The sequence below is a fragment of the Eschscholzia californica genome, unplaced genomic scaffold, assembly GCF_041429995.1.
Source record: "Eschscholzia californica isolate CP2 unplaced genomic scaffold, dmEscCali1.0.p SCAF_6, whole genome shotgun sequence".
In the NCBI taxonomy this organism is placed as follows: domain Eukaryota; kingdom Viridiplantae; phylum Streptophyta; class Magnoliopsida; order Ranunculales; family Papaveraceae; genus Eschscholzia; species Eschscholzia californica.
The window spans coordinates 40,485,261-40,504,938 of NW_028238483.1; the positions used below are offsets into that span (position 1 = coordinate 40,485,261).

The 19,678-nt window shown below is 36.4% G+C and overlaps 3 protein-coding genes across 5 annotated transcripts; 2 read left to right on the top strand and 1 right to left on the bottom strand.

Annotated features, from left to right (window-relative positions):
- The first annotated feature begins 1,738 nt into the window (after window positions 1-1,738).
- On the top strand, window positions 1,739-8,817 carry LOC147534854 (DUF630 family protein, putative (DUF630 and DUF632)). 2 transcript variants are annotated; one of them, XM_086645888.1, is made up of 5 exons: window positions 1,739-2,441; window positions 3,104-4,243; window positions 5,268-5,482; window positions 6,564-6,787; window positions 7,530-8,817. In XM_086645888.1, exons 1-5 carry the CDS (start codon window positions 2,411-2,413, stop codon window positions 8,326-8,328), a joined length of 2,409 nt encoding a protein of 802 aa, XP_086502014.1. In that variant the 5' UTR covers window positions 1,739-2,410; the 3' UTR covers window positions 8,329-8,817. The 2 variants fall into 2 exon arrangements, with proteins under 2 accessions (XP_086502014.1, XP_086502013.1); XM_086645887.1 differs by having other exon boundaries at window positions 1,994-4,243.
- A 669-nt stretch (window positions 8,818-9,486) lies between these two features.
- Window positions 9,487-13,250, bottom strand: LOC147534855 (uncharacterized). 2 transcript variants are annotated; one of them, XM_086645895.1, is made up of 3 exons: window positions 12,978-13,250; window positions 10,725-12,530; window positions 9,487-10,377 (listed from the first exon to the last, which is right to left on the bottom strand). In XM_086645895.1, the coding sequence occupies exons 1-2, from the start codon at window positions 13,143-13,145 to the stop codon at window positions 11,799-11,801; spliced, it is 900 nt and encodes a 299-aa protein (XP_086502021.1). In that variant the 5' UTR covers window positions 13,146-13,250; the 3' UTR covers window positions 9,487-10,377; window positions 10,725-11,798. The 2 variants fall into 2 exon arrangements, with proteins under 2 accessions (XP_086502021.1, XP_086502022.1); XM_086645896.1 differs by lacking the exon at window positions 12,978-13,250 and having other exon boundaries at window positions 10,725-10,953; window positions 11,247-11,381.
- Window positions 13,251-13,789: 539 nt separating this feature from the next.
- PDIL1-1 (PDI-like 1-1) lies at window positions 13,790-19,161 on the top strand. The gene is made up of 11 exons (XM_086645892.1): window positions 13,790-15,278; window positions 16,032-16,062; window positions 16,230-16,517; window positions 16,746-16,931; window positions 17,051-17,176; window positions 17,285-17,422; window positions 17,539-17,658; window positions 17,747-17,864; window positions 17,979-18,091; window positions 18,210-18,434; window positions 18,932-19,161. Exons 1-10 carry the CDS (start codon window positions 15,073-15,075, stop codon window positions 18,426-18,428), a joined length of 1,545 nt encoding a protein of 514 aa, XP_086502018.1. The 5' UTR covers window positions 13,790-15,072; the 3' UTR covers window positions 18,429-18,434; window positions 18,932-19,161.
- The last annotated feature ends 517 nt before the right edge of the window (window positions 19,162-19,678 follow it).

The window sequence follows — 19,678 nt, forward strand, 5'->3', positions numbered from 1 at the left end:
TTCTTGCTTTTGTTGTTCACTTTTTTCCATTTCCTTTCACCATCCCCCACCCCACCCACATGCTCTTGATTTATAAAAAGTTTAGAATTTGAGAAATGTTATGTTTTGGAGTTATGAGGGTATGACCCATGCCCGCTAGGCACGGACAGATCTATCGAATTTTGAAATCGAAAGGAGAAGTTAGAATGAGATGGATATTATAAAAACAAAGAGGAAAATATTTGTGTAAATTTAATAAGTTTTTTTTTGTTAAAGAAAATTTAATAAGTATAACCTTAGAGCATCTCCAATGCAAAACTCAAAAAAATCTTTATTCATTGCATGTGTCAAGTTTCAATTGAGATTCTCACTCCTGGGTGGCGTCAATAGAGATCCTCCAAGTTTTTGTGTCTCCAATGCAAAACTAGAAACTTATCTTATTTACTTATGTGTCATAGTTATTTTTGTAAATAAATAATTAGTTATTTTAGAAAATATAGAAGACTCGATTTCTATTGGTTGAAAATCAAATATTGATGAGGTGGACAATTAGAGATATCTCAAGAGGACACTCTAGAAATAGAGTGTCCTCTTGAGATATCTCTATTCCACCCTTCATCTTAGAGCATCTCCAATGCAACACTCAATCTTAGAAACTCTGAGTGCCACTTAGGATTTTTATAGTTTTTTCTTAAAAACCATCTCCAGTGCAACACTCTATTTGGATCTCTAAGATGACGTGTCGAGGGTGGAATAGAGATATCTCAAGTCCTCTTGAGATATCTCTAATTGTCCACCTCATCAATATTTGATTTTCAATCAATAGAAATCGAGTCTTCTATATTTTCTAAAATAACTTATTATTTATTTACAAAAATAACTATGACACATAAGTAAATAAGATAAGTTTCGAGTTTTGCATTGGAGACACAAAAAATTTGAGGATCTCTATTGACGCCACCTAGGAGTGAGAATCTTAATTCGAACTTGACACATAGGATGAATAGAGATTTTTTTGAGTTTTGCATTGGAGATGCTCTTAGAGATCCAAATAGAGTGTTGCATTAAAGATGGTTTTTAAGAAAAAACTCTAAAAATCCTAAGTGACACTCGGAATTTCTAAGATTGAGTGTTGCATTGGAGATGCTCTTAACCAAGACAAGTTCAGAGGTCTAATTTTTATATAGATGGGTGAGATCCTTAAAAGGGAAGGCCAGATCCTCACAAATAGTACTAGTTTTGGTAGTCAAAACTCCCAAATAAGGGTGTCTAATCTCCTTCCATACGTTTTCTGAAGTCTAAAAAGAAAGTAATTGTATAGCCTGTTCAACAAAAAAAAAAAAAAAAGTAATTGTATAGCTATAGTCCGAACACATCCTTTTGAATTTGAACACTTTTTGAGAAAATTAAAGTTGGGATACTTTTTCAAATTTTTTTTTATTAGTTTTGAATTTTGATCCTCCTAAGAAGAAGACCTAGTACATGTCAACTACAAAGAACTCCAACCTCTTGATCTGTTTATGACTATTTTCTTGGACCCACATAGTACATTCTTGGGCCCACCAGCATCCATTTTTCATCGTGTTCACCTTAATCTTATCGTTTTTTTTCCTCTGTAGACTTGTTGGTTTTACAAGGCCAACGACACATTTCATTTGCATGAAAATTAGGTAAAATATCTCTTTTTTGTCATCTAAAACCAAACCGAAATACCTTTTTCTTCTTTAAAATTCCTTTTCTAATTCCTTGTTCATTTTCTGATTCGAAATGTTGTTTACTCTGTAAAAAAAATCTATCAATTGTCTATCTGCAATCAAAATTTCTTCTTCATATATATTGCTCTCTACATAGAGAAAATGAGAGTTTTGCTTTTTCAAAATTAACACAATTTTCTTTTCCCACTTGAACCAAACAGAACTTAACTCCCAATAAGATACAACATATTTTGGTCCAAATAAGAATGAGGACAAAATCGTATTTAATGAAAAAGTCTGAGTAGACCTGCCACGTATTTCTACGGTGAACTTTTGCAGGTAATCGGAAGATTCAGAACTTTATAGAGAGAGAAGAAAGGAGGTTATGGGGTGGAAATGGAACCATGGAGGTCACGAGTGATGATTTCTAGGGTTTAGTCGGACCGGTTTGATTGTGTCCTGTCCGGTTTGGTTATTTTCGTTCTTAGATCAAACCCAGTTTCTCAAATGGCGGTCTGAAGTCTGAACTAGAACTCTCACAATCTGTCTATCTCTCTCACTTTCTCTCACTAACTTCTGTGCACGAGGCCCAAAGTTGAATCTGCCAGAGAAGTGAAAGAAAAAAAAATCAAAAAAACTGAAAACTCCAAAACATTCAATTAATCTCACTGTCTCTCTCTCTCTCTAGAAAACTACTCTCTTTCTCTCTCTAAAAGTATTCTCTGATTTTGTGTCGCATGGACGGAAACGAGAAGAGAAAAATCAACGGTCAGATTTCCAATACCATTCCACTCATCTCTTCTTCTCTCTCTTACTAAATTCAGCATTAATTTCTTTGATCTTTTCTTTGCACTAGGGTTTCCTCTCATTCATGAATTGGAAAATGACGTTTTTATTGAGATCTGGCTGGTAGTAGTAGTAGTGATTAATTTTTTGATTTTTTTGCTTTTACTGTTTCATATGGTGATATGAGCATTTTAGCTGAAGAGAAAGTGTGAAATGAAAGTTTGATGAGATCGATTGAAAAATCAAAACTTTTTTAGGGGTTTTGATTTTGAGAATTGATAGTAATATGGGTTGTGGAGGATCTAAACTTGATGATCTTCCATTAGTGATTCGTTGTAGAGAGAGAAAGGAATTGATTAAAGCTGCTTCAGATCATAGATATGCTCTTGCTGCTTCTCATGTTACTTATTTTCGTTCTCTAAAAGAAGTTGGTGAAGCACTTCGTAAATTTGTTGATGAAGAGTTAGTGATTGGTGGTGGTAGTGGTGTTCATTCACCTCCTTCATCTCCAGTTCTAACACTTCCATCAGATGAGGGGAAGAAGAAGAATTTAAGTTCATCTTCATCAACTTCTCTATCTCATATTTGCTCTCATGAAGATGATAATGGTAATGATTCAAATTCTCACTTGCATTTTCATTCAGGGTCTTCTTCAGATTCATCAATTTCCTCTGATCATCACATTCATGACGAAATTCCTGAAAACCCACAAAACCAACAACAATTTGAACAACAAGAACCAGGATGGCAGCCAGAATCAGTACCTTATTACCCATATTATTATCCACAAAACGCACAACAATTTCAACAAGGTATGGGTTTTGGAACAACCCCTGGAATTAATTATAGTTCTTATTACATGAAAAGGTCAGGCACAGAGATACCTTCAATGGTTTATGAGGAACCAGTACCTCAGTCTTCTAATTTTTATCCTGGGTACCCACAGCATGGTGGAGTGGGTGGCGGCGGAGGAGGAGGATACTTTGGGTTTCCTCCAATGGGTTATTCTGGTTCTTCTCCTCCTCAGAATCGGTATTACGATAATAACGATACTGTTCGAGATCCATATTATTACAATAATCAGCCTCAGATGAATCCTTCACGTCGTCCTCCTTCTCCTCCCCCTCCTGTACCTGAAGTCTCTGGTTGGGACTTCTTAAACCCATTTGATTCAATTGAGAATGCTTATCCCAGTTTTTATCCCAGAACTAGATATGGAATTGGATCAACTAGTAGTAGTCCTGATTCTGTTGAAGTAAGAAGAAGAGAGGGAATTCCTGAATTGGAAGATGAAATGCAACAAGAATCTACTAAAACAGCTGCAACAAAAAACAAGGCCAAAGAAAAGTCGGAGGAACAGATATTTAGAGCATTTCCTGATTCTGGTTTGGGTACTTCTAGAACAGTTCCTGGTTCATCTGGTGAGGGCACTTCTCGAACGGTTCTCTCACAAAATGAGGAGAATGTGAAACCAGTAGAGGAGAATGAGATTGAGAGCATCCCCGAGACAATAATTATATCGGAAAGTAGTAGGGAGGAGGAAGTAGCAAGGAAGAAAGGTGTGAGTTTTGAAGTGGAAGTGCAGTCAGCTCATCAGGATGACGGTGGTTCCTCAATACCGAGTACTTCTACCATATTATCGACCCATGTTGCACGAGACATTGAAGAAGTTGTAAACGAAATAAAGGATGAATTCGAGATAGCTTCTGGTTATGGCAAAGAGGTCGCTGTAATGCTTGAGGTGGGGAAAATGCGGTATCAGTCTACAACGACTCTTCTAAAAGGTACCAAGTTTATCTTCTTCTATATTACTATCTGATATAAAACTTCACATGGTCATTCCAAATTAAAAGTGTCGTCTCTTTCAGTATTCTCTTTCCTAATTTATTATTTTTAATTTAATCCTATTTGAAACAGTGGCCTCTCCGGCTCTTCCAAAGGGTGCCTTGACTAGTTAGCCAAACTGAAATTGATTTTGTTTCCCAAAGATATCTGCTACCTCGTTCTATGCAATTTAAGCTTCCGTTAGATACTCGAGATTGTTGCTAGTTATTTTGATAATTAGAAAATCCTGATTTTCTTCCTAAGAGACAATTAAATATATGGAGTAGAAATTGGATCTCTCGATATTGTTTATTTGTTGAGATCTGCCTCAATCTGTGTAACTCCGGTTATCAGTATGAGGGGCTTGTCTGATTGTATGTGTGGTTCCGCGACCTATGTCACGTCAGGAGACTTTACATAGTGTAAATAGTCCCACGTTGTCAAAGTAAGAATTGCAGCAGAGGTCCTTAAGTGTTTCCTTTGAGTGGAAATGATATTAAATTGTTAGGTTTTTGAGAAGAGCGCCATCACGCCAGTGACGTCTGATCTTTTATGAAACAGGCTTATGTAACTTGGCAAGATAAGAAACAAAACAAAAATATGTTAACACTAAATATGTAATACTCTTTGAATATGCTTATCTATGTATGCATATGAATTTAAAATGCTTCTTAGATAAAATATAGTGACAAAAAGAAAACAGAACTTAGATAACGTATGTAGGGTAAAATTTGCATTAATAACGTGGTTGCATGTGTCTCTCCACTACATGGATCAGGTTCCTCAGTTGGCTGTTGACTGGTCCTCTATTAGCCACTACACCAATTTAAAAAGAAATATAGTCTTCAGGTGTTAGCATGTGTGTGATTTCTCGTGGCGTCAGATGATTTGTATTTGCCTTTACCCATATGGTTGCAAATTCCTAGTCATCTTCATGTTTATGCTATCTATTAGCTGAGTTTGGAACTTATTGGCCTTCTACAGTGATCTCTTCTAGGATTTTAAGTTTGGTATCTCCTCCTATGTCGAGACATTCGCAGCAGCAAAGTAGGAGGTCACGCCTTTCAGCGGCACGTGTGCTGAAAATGGCGAAGGCCAACTATGGAGAATGCGAGGATTTCAAAATGAAGTCAGGCAACCTCTCATTAACTTTAGAAAGACTATACGCATGGGAGAAAAAGCTTTATAAGGAGGTTAAGGTATGATCTGCAGTTCAATTGATAACACTACTAAATCATTTATTACTTGGGCTTTCTGCAGTTAAATTTTTTATGGTCTGAATTGGTAATGGAATGTTAAGCTCTATTAGTAGCAAAAGGACACCAAACACAGTGAACATTAGAGGATTGTAATTTGAATAATTTATATGTTCACCTCAGTTGATTGTAACTGGATTTCTAATACCTGTGAAGAATATAACGCATTACAAGATTGTATTTAATGTAAACTGGGGAAGGTTCTTTTTGTTTTTTCTAAAAAACTGTTGATGAATATATTGAAAGAAAAAGACTACAAAAAATGTTTTTTCTCTTCGACCACTTTATATCCTGACCGGGATTCTGTGGGGATATTGGTTGCGCAGAGTATCACCATTGAGCTTACACAATTCCTGAAAAAGAAATCGAGGTTCGGCGAGGTAATTGAACATGCTCACCCACCTCGCCTCCCAAAAATAGAAGTTACATGGTACGCAGAATTGGATCCCAACTAAGGACAAAATTTGCTCACCTCTGGTTTCTACTCCAGTGGTAGACTTAAACTAAGGACAAAAGAGTGCTACGGTAGATAGATTCTGTAGATGGCAAGTCTTAGGAGTGCTTTTTATGGAGTCATCTACAGAAGAAATTCCAATTACGAGTTTGAAGGACTATATTTTATTTAAGTTTGACTATGAAATTAGAGAATCCTAGTTTGTCTTTTATCTTTCGAACTTTTTAAGATCGTAGACCTTCGGAAGGCAGAAACGAAAAGAAACATTAGGCATCACCTGAAATACGCTCCAAACTATTCTACTAAGAGTTCCTCTCTTACATTACTGCTCTAGAATAATTTTTTTCAAATGTCTTGAGGTTGGCCAAAATTTATGTTAGAATGATTATCCGATCACGACCTTTCCCTGACTAGTGAATTTGGTATATCCTTATTTAGGAACCAGCTTAATGCATATTAAAGTGTCTATGGATGCATTCTTTTACATTAATTGTGGCATCAGTTGATTTGCTATTACAAGTTCACGACAGCCCCTTTTCAGTTCTTGATTAATTTGTTAGGTGCTTTTAGGATGAAGAAAGACTGCGGGTTGTCTACGAAAAGCAATGCAAGAGGTTAAAAATTTTGGATGACAGAGGTGCAGAGTCCAATAAGATTGATGCTACCCAGGCTTCTATAAGGAAGTTGCTCACCAAAATTAATGTAACTATAACGTCTATTGACGCTATATCACGCAGGATACACAAGTTAAGGGACAAAGAATTGCAACCTCAGATTACAGAGTTGACTCACGGGTATGAACTATAACTTTTTCCCTCTTGTTAGCGTCTGTAGTTACACAAATTACTCGTCAATGAAATGTCAAGCGTGTCTTTTATATCTTAGTCCTCTTATTTTATGTTAAGTTCTGCTTGCAAGTATTGTTTTCTTTTTGACCTTTTCTTTAGTCCTGTTTCTTGGGTTCTCATCTAGTAGAGACGCTCTTAAAAAATGTCAGCTGTCCAGGTTTTGGCTTTCAATTGGTTAGCTTGGATTGAAAGAGGAAGCAATAACTAGTTGTGGAATTTGTAACTCATAATGATAATGCATGACCGTATGTCTGAACCTTCTAGATTTAACAACTGGATGATAGCACATACAAGAAATGTTGTCCTGAGTGGTAGCACTCGATTCTATCTAAATTCTCGTGGATATGGACTGGACACTGCTTGGCCGACCTGAGCCTGAGCCTGAGCCTGAGCCTCTGCCCGCCTAGATTGTTAATATCACTCCTGTCTAGATTGTTAAAAAATGTCACCCTATGGTTGGAAAGTGCTATTAACTTTCTCATGGATTTCTTGTTATAGAAGGTACATAATCTAGAGCTGCAGTCACCATATCTAATGTTTGTGATCAGGAAAATGTTTTATACCTATCTTTGTTTTCTTCAATTTCAAACCAGGTGGACATTGTTTAGGTGGTGCTGTAATTATGTAAAATTGTGGGATATGTTTTTATGTCTTTCCCTGTTCTTATATGCTACTCATGAAAGTGCAGATTAAAGCGAATGTGGAAGAACATGCTCAGTTGCCATCGAAAGCAGTTGCAAGCCATTGTAGAGAGCAAAAGACATACTCTCATGGCAAGAACTGGCGCTGGTAGGGATTCAAGCTTGAGAGCTACTGTGAAATTACAGGTGGAGCTCCTGAACTGGAGTAGCCATTTTTGTGACTGGATAAATAACCAGAGATGCTATATAGAGTCCTTAAATGGTTGGCTTCTAAGATGCCTTGATGCCAAGGAAGAAGAAACCACGGATGGAGTCATGCCTTTCTCCCCAAGCAGGATGGGAGCTCCCTCCATATTTGTAATCTGCAATGATTGGTATCAAGCAATTGACAGGCTTTCAGAATCTGAAGTGGCTGACACCATGAATGCATTTGCTTTGAGCTTGCAGCAATTATGGGAGAGACAAGGGGAGGAACAACGACAGAGACTCAGAGCTGATTACCTCTCAAAAGATTTCGAGAAACGGCTAAGAACCTTGCGGAATAAGCAAATTAAAATCCCAAAAGAGGTCGATACGTTATCGGACAAGTCGGGCAAATCGGTTGTTCTCACTGAAAGTGGTGTGTCAGCTTTGGATGATCTCAAGGTGGATCTAGATTCCATGAGGAAGAGACTTGAGGATGAAAAGGCCAGGCATGAAGAAACTGTTAAACAAGTTCATGAAGCTGCTTCTAGTAGTTTACAAGCAGGTCTTATTCCAATTTTCGAAACCTTGGAGAATTTCACAGCAGAGACCGTGAAAGCTTACGAGCAAGTCAGAATACAATATGCCGGAGAGCCCACTTAGGAGCCTACTTCCAGTTCTTTGTACAACCCGAGTATTGTGTCAACCTGACCACAGTAGCCAAGAACGACGAAGTCGATAGAGATTATATGCATGAATATGTAGAAAGTCGAAAGTAATAGAACTGCAGGACCGAGTTTTTTATTGCTCAGGTAAACCTGGAACTTGAAGACTGTTTTATTTATGCCTGGGTTGTTGGTTCTGCATTACCGACTAGTAGTTAGACAGGAACTGTACAGAAATTCTTTTATTGGTTGATCGGTTAGCGAATGGATTGGAGGATCTTTCTGTGGGGGTAGAGAGGGGTTTGAAATTAGAGTTTGGCTAATTTGGTGACCTATATCTGAAATGCTAAAAGAGGTTAAGTTAAGTGAACAAAGAAAGAAATGTTCCTCAGGAATTAAAGAAAATAGCAGCTACCATTTTTTACTTTTATGTTTTCATGAACTGATTTATAATAGAGTTAGCAAATAGATTTGGATATGATTCAAATTTTTTTGTCCTGAGATATGTTTTTTTCTTTTTTTTGGTAAAAATTTGGCAGCAGACTTCCAAATACCATCAGGGCTGGACCAACTTGGATTTAATGCCACTTGGTCCCTAGTTCAATATGATTGGTTTTCCGGGTTTTTTTTAAGTGACATACAGTCGGGCTGGACCAACCAGGCCCGTGATGGGTCACTGGCTGGAGCCGACCTGACCTGACTCAACCCACCAATTTACACGGGTTGACCCCACCCGTAGAACAAATATCATGATCCAATCTAAGCCCAGGCCTATATAGTCACAGGTCGAGTCGACTCACAATTTCTTTAAATTCCTTTTTTAAGAATTCAAACTATTCTCTAATTTGTCACAAAAACCTACTTTGGTCACGTATAGAGAGTTTTAGAGGATTAAATGCAATCAAAATTATGTTTTTGACTTTGAAAAATATAGTCAATATGATGTTTAAAATGGTCAATGTAGTTTAAAAGTAATTTAAATTGTCAAATCAATGTTTTGAATGGTAGACAGGTAGAATGGAACTGGGAGTCCAGTCCCAGGGCGCCCGGGTTAGAGTGGTTGGGGCTCAAATTTCCCATCACGTTGGATATGCTCTTAGCCCTTTTGGGTCGAGACGTTAGTAATGTAGCACCTGAATGTAGTAGGGGCCCCAATGTAGTATATTTTTTTCTTTAATAAAACTAGAGAGCATTGTTAGAGAGAAAAAAGCAACAGAAGAATGAATCCTAGTCTTGTTGGAATCCTTAAAAACCTTTACATATATAGTACCAACCAACCCAGTAAATTAATATGAAGACATACTTGGAACTGCTGCTGCTACTACTAAAAGAATCCTAGTCTTCTTTGTTCGGTCCTGGACCACTCTTCCCAGACCAGCTCTTGAATAATCTGCTCTTCCTTCAACATCTCTTCTTCCCTCAGACGCTTTTCTTCCCTCAACTGCTCTTCTTCCATCGGTGATAGTTTTGGTTTTGGTGGTGGTATTGGTAGTGAAGGTATCTCTTTCAGCACTATTGCTTTTACTTTTTCATGCACATCGTCCCAGCATTTCCAATCACCATAATTGATGTCATCTCCGAGTGGAGGTATATATACCATCTTCTGAACTGGCTCACATTCTGCAGGTATATGTATCGTACAATGACTTAAAGTACCTTTGCACATCTGAGGGAACGATTTTATAAAATCACCGCCTATGCGTATATAAAGATGAAAAGCCCTTTGCTTCTCACCATCAGTCTGTGGTACAAACACTGGTGGACGCAATATCTTAGAGCGTTTTGGAGGAGATGTTATTTTCCACGGCATGCGATCAGGAAAAATATCAATATTAGGTGGTGGGACATTAGGTAAATCAAACTTGGGTAACACTTCCTCGTCATAAACGTCAAGGTAACGTACTTTGTTGTGAAACATATAAAGTCTATCTTCTTTTTGATATCTTTGTGCCACACTTACAAGTTGAAGAGCCTCGAGAAATTCTTCCCGTCCAATGACAACACCCTCCTCTTCCTCTGGCTTCTTTCGATTAACCACCAACCATATCTACACATATGTTCAAACTAGGGTTAGAAACTGCTCCAAGTACCAACCAAACTAATAAAATAAAACTTTGATTATATTACTCTGTGTCTAATTGAGATTCTAGATAAAACAGGATTGAAGCAGAGTATAAAATGTTGATGATCTTTTTTAATGTCTGAATCTGAATCTGACTTCTATTTAGGTGTAACATTTGAGTTTTTTTTTCTTCTTCAAGTAGTATATAATATATAAATACTTATTCTAAAATCTTACTTGATTAGACTGACAAAGTATTTATATACATGAAGAATAAAAATTAGAGATAAAATTGAGTCAGATAGCAAACCCTAAAAAATAAAGACAAGTACCTGATCGACAGTGTGCTTTGGCAAATTAGAAGCTTGGAAGAACAGACAGTAGTCCTTATAATCGATGAAACCATCCTCGCTAGTTTGAAAAGCAAGCCTCAAGAACTCTTCAAAGACATTTACCTCCTCTTTGTTAATCTTCCATGGCCATAGTGTCATTGCAACTCCTTTGTCCTGCTGGTTGGTTTTCTGAGAGATCGTTTTAAGGATATGGAGATTTACTTATGGCCTAGTGAAATAGAGAAACAGAGTTTAAGTAGGATTGGTGTTTCCAAAAAAAGTGGGAAACTAAAAAAAATTAGAAAGTTTCCCAAATTTTTTTTTTTCTGCAATTAGAAAGTTACACAATCTAGATAGCTGAAGACCAGGAAAATAAACGGTATAGTTACGTTATGGACAGTATGCTTTGGCACATTACAATGCATCAACCCATGTCCTCTAGTTTGAAAACCTCCCCTGAAGTTGTCTTCAAAGGCATCATCTCCTTTAAATGAACTTCGAAGTCCCTAACTGGTAGTGTACGCCGGACTCTCTTATAGACAATGGGAGATCAGCAGAAGTACTCAGGTCGGCGCTTAAACATTTAAGTTTGGAGATTTGTTGTGGTGGCGGTGAAGAAAAGAGAAAGACGATCACCCTCTATCACCAATTGTTCAAATGGAGAACAGAATGATGTCTTGAGAGAAACAGAGAGACAGGAGACCAAACTAAAAGAGATTCTTTTAAAAATATAAACAAACTTAAGGGAAAATACAGTAAGACAAAATTGGAAAATGGGACAAAGGATAGGAGGCTATCAAAAAAGTTAGGACACAACTGGAAGCCTGAACAATCAGTTAATCACAGACAGGGAGCCCAATAACAAAATTTGGCTCTTCACCTAATAGATTCATTTTCATGGTAAACTTTGTTTTCCTCAGTGAATCCTGAAAAAGAAAAAAAAAAGCTATACGCCTATACATATATCGTTAGATTAGATATACCAGCATCAAGTACTAGCAAGCCACATATAAAATGTAGGAGTAATATACTTCAGCTGCTGCTAGCATCTTAGTCTCTTCTTCTCTTCAAACCTCAACCACTCTTCAGTCGCTTCTCTTCACACCTCAACCACTCTTCCCAGATCAGCTCTTGAATAATCTGATCTTCCTTCAACTTCTCTTCTTCCCTTAGACGCTCTTCTTCCCTCAACCGCTCTTCTTCCATCGGTGATAGTTTTGGTCGTGGTTTTGGTGGTGGTATTGGTAGTGAAGGTATCTCTTTCAGCACTATTGCTTTTACTTTTTCATGCACATCCTCCCAGCATTTCCAATCATCATAATTGATGTCACCTCCGAGTGGAGGTATATATACCATCTTCTGAACTGGCTCACATTCTGCAGGTATATGTATCGTACAATGACTTAAAGTACCTTTGCACATCTGAGGGAACGATTTTATAAAATCACCGCCTATGCGTATATAAAGATGAAAAGCCGTTTGAGCAAACTTCTGAGCTTCAGTCTGTGGTACAACCTCTGGTGGACGCAATATCTTAGGACGTTTTGGAGTATATGTTACTTCCCACGGCTCGCGATCAGAAAAAATATCAATATTGGGCGGTGGGACATTAGGTAAATCGAACTCGGGTAATACTTCCTCATCATAAACGGCAAGGTAACGTACTCTGTGGTGAAACAGATAGAGTCTATCTTCTTTTTGATATCTCTGTGCCACACTTGTAAGTTGAAGAGCCTCGAGAAATTCTTCCCGTCCAATGACAACACCCTCCTCCTCGGGCTTCTTCCGATGAACCACCAACCATATCTATACATATAACAAAATATTATTAAGTATATTATATTCCTCTTAGGGTTAGAAACTGCTTCAGTACCAGCCAAACTAATACAATAGAACTTCGATAATAATTGATTCTAGATAAAACAGGAACAAAGCAGAGTATAAAATCTTGATGAGATAACAAGGTGATGTTTACTTCTTTATTTTTTATTTTGAATGTCTGAATCTGAATCTAACTTCTATTTAGGTGTAAAATTTGAGTTTTTTCTTTCTTTATGGAGTATATAAATACTTATTCTAAGATCTTACTTGCTTACCAGATTGAAACAAATTTGACAATAGAAACAAATTTGAGTCAGATAGCAAGTAGTTTGATTAGTATCCTAACAAAAAAAAGCATTCAAGATAATAATAATAATAATAAATTAGAAACAAATTTGAGTCAGATAGCAAACCCTAAAAAATAAAGCTTACCAGATTGACAGTAGCCCTTGGCAAATTAGAACCTTGGAAGAAGAGACAGTAGTCCTTATGATCCATCAACCCATCTCCACTAGTTTGAAAAGCTTTCCTCAAGTACTCTTCAAAGGCATCATCTGGATTGGTTACCTCTTCGTTAATCTTCTCCGGCGATGATGCCATTGTAAACTCCTCCTCTGCCCTAGAATCTTAGATGTCTTTGAATATATTGTTGAAGAAAAGGAGAGAGAGAGAAGTGAATCGATACTTATTAAAAAAAACCAAATCAGGAACTTTCTAGAGGCACCCCTTCAGTAGGAAGGTCCAAAAACTATGGCCGTTTTTATTAAAGCCACCGACTGCTATTTAGGGGCTCCCAAAATTTTATTTTCTAACCCATAATTGAAACAGTTTAGTGTTTAAAGGCCACCCACTAAAAGAAGGAGGCCACACATTCATAACAGTTTAGTTTTTTAGGGGTCTAAAACAATAGACTAAAATGGATTACACATTTAAAAATACATTGTACAAACTGTCAGATGCAATATACAAACTACCAGATGCATTATACAAATTAGTAGATGTATCAAATCTGTTGCTTGAGAGTATTTTGGGCATTTTAGACAAAAGACTAAAAACCTATAGATCTTTAAGGGTGGATCTTAGACGAATTTTTCGTAACTTTTTGACTTCCAACCTATGGCCCCTAATCTAGATTGCAGTAACAAAAGTCTTGTACTTAAAAATGTTGTTCTAGACAATGTCACAATATTTTCTATATATATGTCAAAGTGATGACAAAACCTTTTTTTAGTTGCCCCCAACTTGTCAAGTGGTTAAGTTAAGAAAAGGTGAAGAGGAGAGTAAAGTTCATAAAGAAAAAACTGAGGCCATTTTTCTCCCAAAACTATATTATATCTTAGAAGAGTTCTTTAGTTGGTTGTATCATATGTTTTTATCTCTTCTTCCCTAAAGCATGTATGGGTAAAATATTAGATTCTTTTAGAATTTTCTTCAATTTCTTGATAACACAATTTATATAATTTAATTCCAAATCATTGAGATCTCGGAAAAGATCGCTAATGAAATACTACCTCTGAGAAGCCCATTTACTTTTTTTTTTGTTAAGAAGTCCATTTACTTTAAAATGGTCTTGTTAAAGTATGATAAAAGATATCAAGACAACCGAAAATTGTGATATATTAAAAATGTTAAAAAAAAAATTCGACTAAAGTCCATTTTTAGGAATGAAACGATTGAGTTAAACTCTCAAAGTAGGGCTACTATGACTGAACCACAACGATTATGCGAAAAGTCATTTCATCTTATCTCTCCAAATTTCGTCAAGTTAAGATATTTGTAGTTCTCAATGAAGTTTCAGTCATTTACCGTGCTTCTTAACACCATCAATTTTTTCCCGTATTTCTGAGTGATATCAATACTTAATTTTTGAATCAAAGTTTTACTTAATTGAAAAATGGGTTAATTCTGTTTTGGCAGCCCATAATTTGTGACTAACTGGTCGTTTTGGCCTCCAATTGTGTCTGGAAGTTCATTTTTGCCGATACTTCGTTTTGACCCCCCATTTTTGTCAAACGTTCCAATTGTGACCTTGTGACATTTCTGCAAATATAGAAGAAAAAATATTTACAGAAATACCACAAGGATACAATTGGAACGTTTGAGAAAAAATGGGGGCCAAAGTCGGACAGAATTAGAGGACGAAACGACCTGCCAGACACGATTGGGGCCGAAACAGCCAGTTTGTTATAAATTGGGAGCCAAAACCGAATTAACCAATACATATTTATGACCCTATTTTTAAGATTTCACAAATCCTAAAGATTACATACAAGGTAAAGATTTAGTATGAAAGATTCTTGGTAAGATCTTAAGATGAATTAATCATACCACGTGGCATGATTTAGTTGGATAAAAAACACCCTATGAGGTGTTTAAATCTTCCCCGTCATCAACCCGCCTGCTTAAATTTGTCTGCTAAATTAACGTCTCTGTTAGACTGTTATATATAAATTCACCAGTTTTCTAACCATTTCTATTCCCTCAGACAAAATTTAGTCTTCTCTAATCTCTCCCTAATCTCTCTCTAATGGCGTCCGAATTAAGAGTTTCAATCAGCTTCTGCTTTCTAATTGTCTCTATCTTAACCTTGTTATCATCAAGGGTGATGGTATCTGCTGAAGAAAAAGAAGCTGATGTTAAATCTCCAGAGTCAGTTCTGACTTTGGATCACACTAACTTCCATGAAACTATTAGCAAACATTCTTTCATCGTCGTCGAGTTCTACGCCCCATGGTAATTATTCTTTCTTCTTATTATTATTACCCTTAATCGATTTTCATTTACTAGTTAGATTACAATTTAAACAAATTTATTTGATTAAATTTTCAATTTTTGGAGAAATATTTTCCAACTCTGTATTTTTGAATATTATTGATTTTTGAAGAATTTCATAAATTTTGCTTAATTAGAATTGTTAACCTTAAATTAGAATTTGATTGGTGAAGTTAATTTGGTAATGATTCTTAATTATCCTAAATACTTTCTAAATTTTATAGATTCTTTGTTCATTTGACTTTTCATATTTAGGAAATGATATTGAAAACTCAAAAATTTTGCCCAAATAAAAGAAAAAGACAATTATTTTTTGTAATTTTTCAATATCGAAATGATCGGGTTAATATTAATTTAGGCGAAAAATTTCAAATACGAACAAAAAATGATTTTCCTTTATGAGGTTTACCACTTGTTGTGATGGTAGCTACCATTTGATATTACAAACATTTTAACTTAGTTTTATTATATTTCGGTTTAATTACTCATATTATCTCTTACATTTTGTATCATTGACTTCACATGTTTCCTTCTTGTAAAGACTTCTTCAACTTTCAATATATTAGTAGATTTCATAACGAGGGTCGTGTTCGAGTCATTTTCAAGTTAATACATCTATTTATAGTTTGACGAATTCTTTACAAATTCGTTTAAGAAATCATGTAATTACATAATTTCTTGTGATTTGACGTGTTCCTTTGCACCCCTTGATAGGTGCGGGCATTGTAAGGATATAGCTCCTAAGGTAACTAATATTTTCCATGCCTTTTTTATTATCTAAATTGGATATGAAATTTCACTCTGATTTAAATTGACTCGAGTCTGATTTTAGATTGATGTTTGTTACTATGGACTTTGAGATGCATGACTCGAATTAAAAGACTGATTTGGGTTGATTTTTTATTTTTGTAGTATGAGAAAGCTGCATCTATATTGAGTAGCCAAGATCCTCCAATTATTCTAGCAAAAGTTGATGCAAGTGATGAAGCAAACAAAGGAATTGCAGATGAATTTAAAATTGAGGGTTTTCCCACAATCAAGATTTTAAGAGATGGAGGTAAAGATAGCCAAGAATACAAGGGTCCTAGGGAAGCTGATGGTATTGTTGAGTATTTGAAGAAACAAGTTGGTCCTCCATCAACTGAAATTAAATCTGCTCAAGATGCTTCCACTCTCATCAATGACAAGAATATATTTTTGGTAAGATTATTTTTCGTTTTCCATTTAAACATTGAAAGACGATTTTATAAGCTCAATCTCAAAGTCATGTTTGAGCTGAGCTAATATTCATATATAGCCAACAACCCTTGGTTGGAGTGGTCACAAATCTGGGTTTTGTCCAAAATTTGATGTTTAAACCCGAACTCATTAGGTCGGGCTCTTGATGGTTGTCCGTTTGCTAACTGCGTACTAATCTTTTCTTTGAAGGTTGGCATATTTCCAAAATTTTCAGGGGAGGAATTTGAGAACTTTACCATCTTAGCCAAGAAACTTCGATCGGACTATGACTTTGGCCATACTTTGGATGCTAAACTAGTACCAAGAGGTGATGCTGTGAGTGGACCAACAATTAGGTTGTTGAAGCCTTTCGATGAACCCTTTGTCGATTTTCAGGTATTTTTTAGTATCTTCACAGGTTTCAATTCAGACTTCTCTTTGGTTTGAGGTTCTTTCTTAACCTCCCGTTTCCTTTCATATTGAATACAAGTTCTCTGGGTATTTTGATATTGTAGGATTTCCATGTCGAGACGTTGGAGAAGTTCGTTGAACAAGCTACCGTTCCACTTGTTACTGTTTATGACGAGGACGAAAGTAACTTCCCCTATCTTGAAAAATACTTTAACAGCCCCAATGCCAAGGTAAAAGCCTCTTTTGGATCGATAACTCAGAGATTGAAATTATATTAACAATTACTCTAGCTCTGTCGAAATGCTTATAAAATGATTCATTGTTGTGGAACGGGACAGGCAATGTTGTTCGTCAAGTTCAGTGACGAACATGCTGATGGTTTGAAATCCAAATTCCGTGACGCTGCAGAAAATAACAAAGGAAAGGGTTTAAACTTTTTGGTTGGAGACCTTGAGGCTAGCAAGGATGCCTTGGAGGTAAGCCGAAATCGAAGTTACAAACTTATGTGTGTCAATGTGGGACTATTCTCACATTCTTTGTAGCGGTTTCTTAACCAGAATACGTTGTTTTTTTCAACGTTTGAATTGGACAGTATTTTGGACTTAAACAAGATCAAGCACCTCTCGTCTTCATTCAAGCTGCCGATGGAGAGAAATATCTCAAATCAAAATTGGAGGCAGATCATATTGCTCCTTGGTTTAAAGAATACATGGTGATGTTTCTTCTTTTCCTGTTCTTTCATTTCTGATATCTTGGCATATATTCACTGTAATTTTGCTGACTAAACTGTTACTTTGTAGGATGGCAAAGCCAAACCTTTCAAAAAGTCGGAACCTATCCCCGAGGTTAATGATGAACCTGTCAAGGTTGTTGTTGGTGATAATATCCATGACTTTGTCTTCAACTCTGCCAAAAATGGTGAGTACTTTAAAATGTCTCATCTATGTTGTACACTCTTCTGTCGATTTAATTCCAAAGACATTTGAGAGTTTCTCTTGGCTGATTTCTTTATGTGTGATGTTTTTAATGCAGTTTTGCTCGAGTTTTATGCACCTTGGTGTGGACATTGCAAGGAATTGGCTCCAATATTAGATGAAGTTGCTGTCTCATTCCAAACCGACACCGATGTTGTCATTGCAAAGATAGTAAGTCGCGTTTTTTGCCCTAGATTTACCATAAAAGATTATTCGTTTTCTTGTTCTATTCGGAGGATTGCTTCCGTAAATTTGGTTCAATTAAGAATTGTGTTCTGACTTGTTGTAGGATGCGACTGCAAATGATTTCCCAACCAAAACTTTCGATGTTGAAGGTTTTCCAACAATGTACTTCAAATCATCAACCGGGGATCTAGTCAAGTATGATGGTGGTAGGACGAAGGAAGATATCATCAATTTTATCAACAAGAACAAGGATACAACATTGAAGCAGGAGGAATCAGTAAAAGATGTGAAGCAGGAGGAATCAGTAAAAGATGAGCTATAATTTAAGGTGAGTGTTAGAATTTTCCCCAACGGACCTTCTCGGCCCAGAAACAGACTGGCATAGCCTCTTTTGGCCCGACACGTTTATAAACAGGTAGTGCATCTGCCGTGGCGAAATGGAGCAGATCGTAATGGGCTAGTGTTTGGTACTGACGGGTTAGAACAATAGCACCCCATCCAGTTATGTCCCAGACCTTGGTGTGGCACGAGGCTATAAACAATCCCGCACCACCTCTCTCAAGTGTGGTGTGGGTTGCGCTACGTAAAAGCGCCAAACACCATTCCTTAGTAGCCCAGGGCAGATTTGTTTCGTCGCAGTGATGTTAAGATACGACCTCACCTGATCCTTCGAGCTCTGGCCACAATACGTTAACTCTGGCCACAATACGTTATCAAGATATGCCATTATGGCAAGGCACTTGTTTGTGTTTTCTTTTTGTGCCTTCGCTACTGTTTTGTGCTTTCCTTATGTGTGGCATATATCTCTTTACTACAAATTTGCAGGAAGACTCAAACAAGCTTGTTGTGTGAGGACTGAGAATAAGTGCTTGGGTAACAGAATTCAGCCGAGGGGATTAGAGCAAACTCATCGGAACAACTACTCTATCTTGTTCTTGTTACTAGTTGGACTTTGGTTTCACCGGCTTTTTCTTTGTTTTGTTTGTAGTAACAAATGCTTGTCTTTCACATTTTCGAGCTTATAGAGTAATAAAATATTGTTATGTTCGGAGTTATATAATTTGAGCTTTTACATATTTGCTACACTCTTGGCCACATGACTACAAATGCAGGTTCATAGTTTGAAGTAGTTCTTACTTCTCACAAATATTAGTAGTTTGAAGAATCTCATACTCTTTCCATACCCTACTCCGAATATTTTTCTCTGGAAGACGGATTTTAGCTGTTTGCCAGTGCAAGTAAAGATAAACCTTCTTCATCAAAAAAAAAGTAAAGATAAACCTTTCGCAAAAAATATTTGCAAAAATAAATAATCCGACTTTTTATTTTATTTCAGAGAAGTTATCAAATTGATAGTAAAATGATTACATTTGCAAGAAACAACCATTTTTTGTGATCTTTGCAAAAAAAAAAAAAAAAAAAACGAGTTTTAACAAAAAAAGAGTTTTCAAAGAGATAGGAATTAGGTACAAGAGTACACACATTTTGACCTTTTTACTCAATTGGAATGTCTACGAGCTATTGGCCCCAAAACTGAGTACATATATTCTGTAATAGTAAATACTTTTAGAC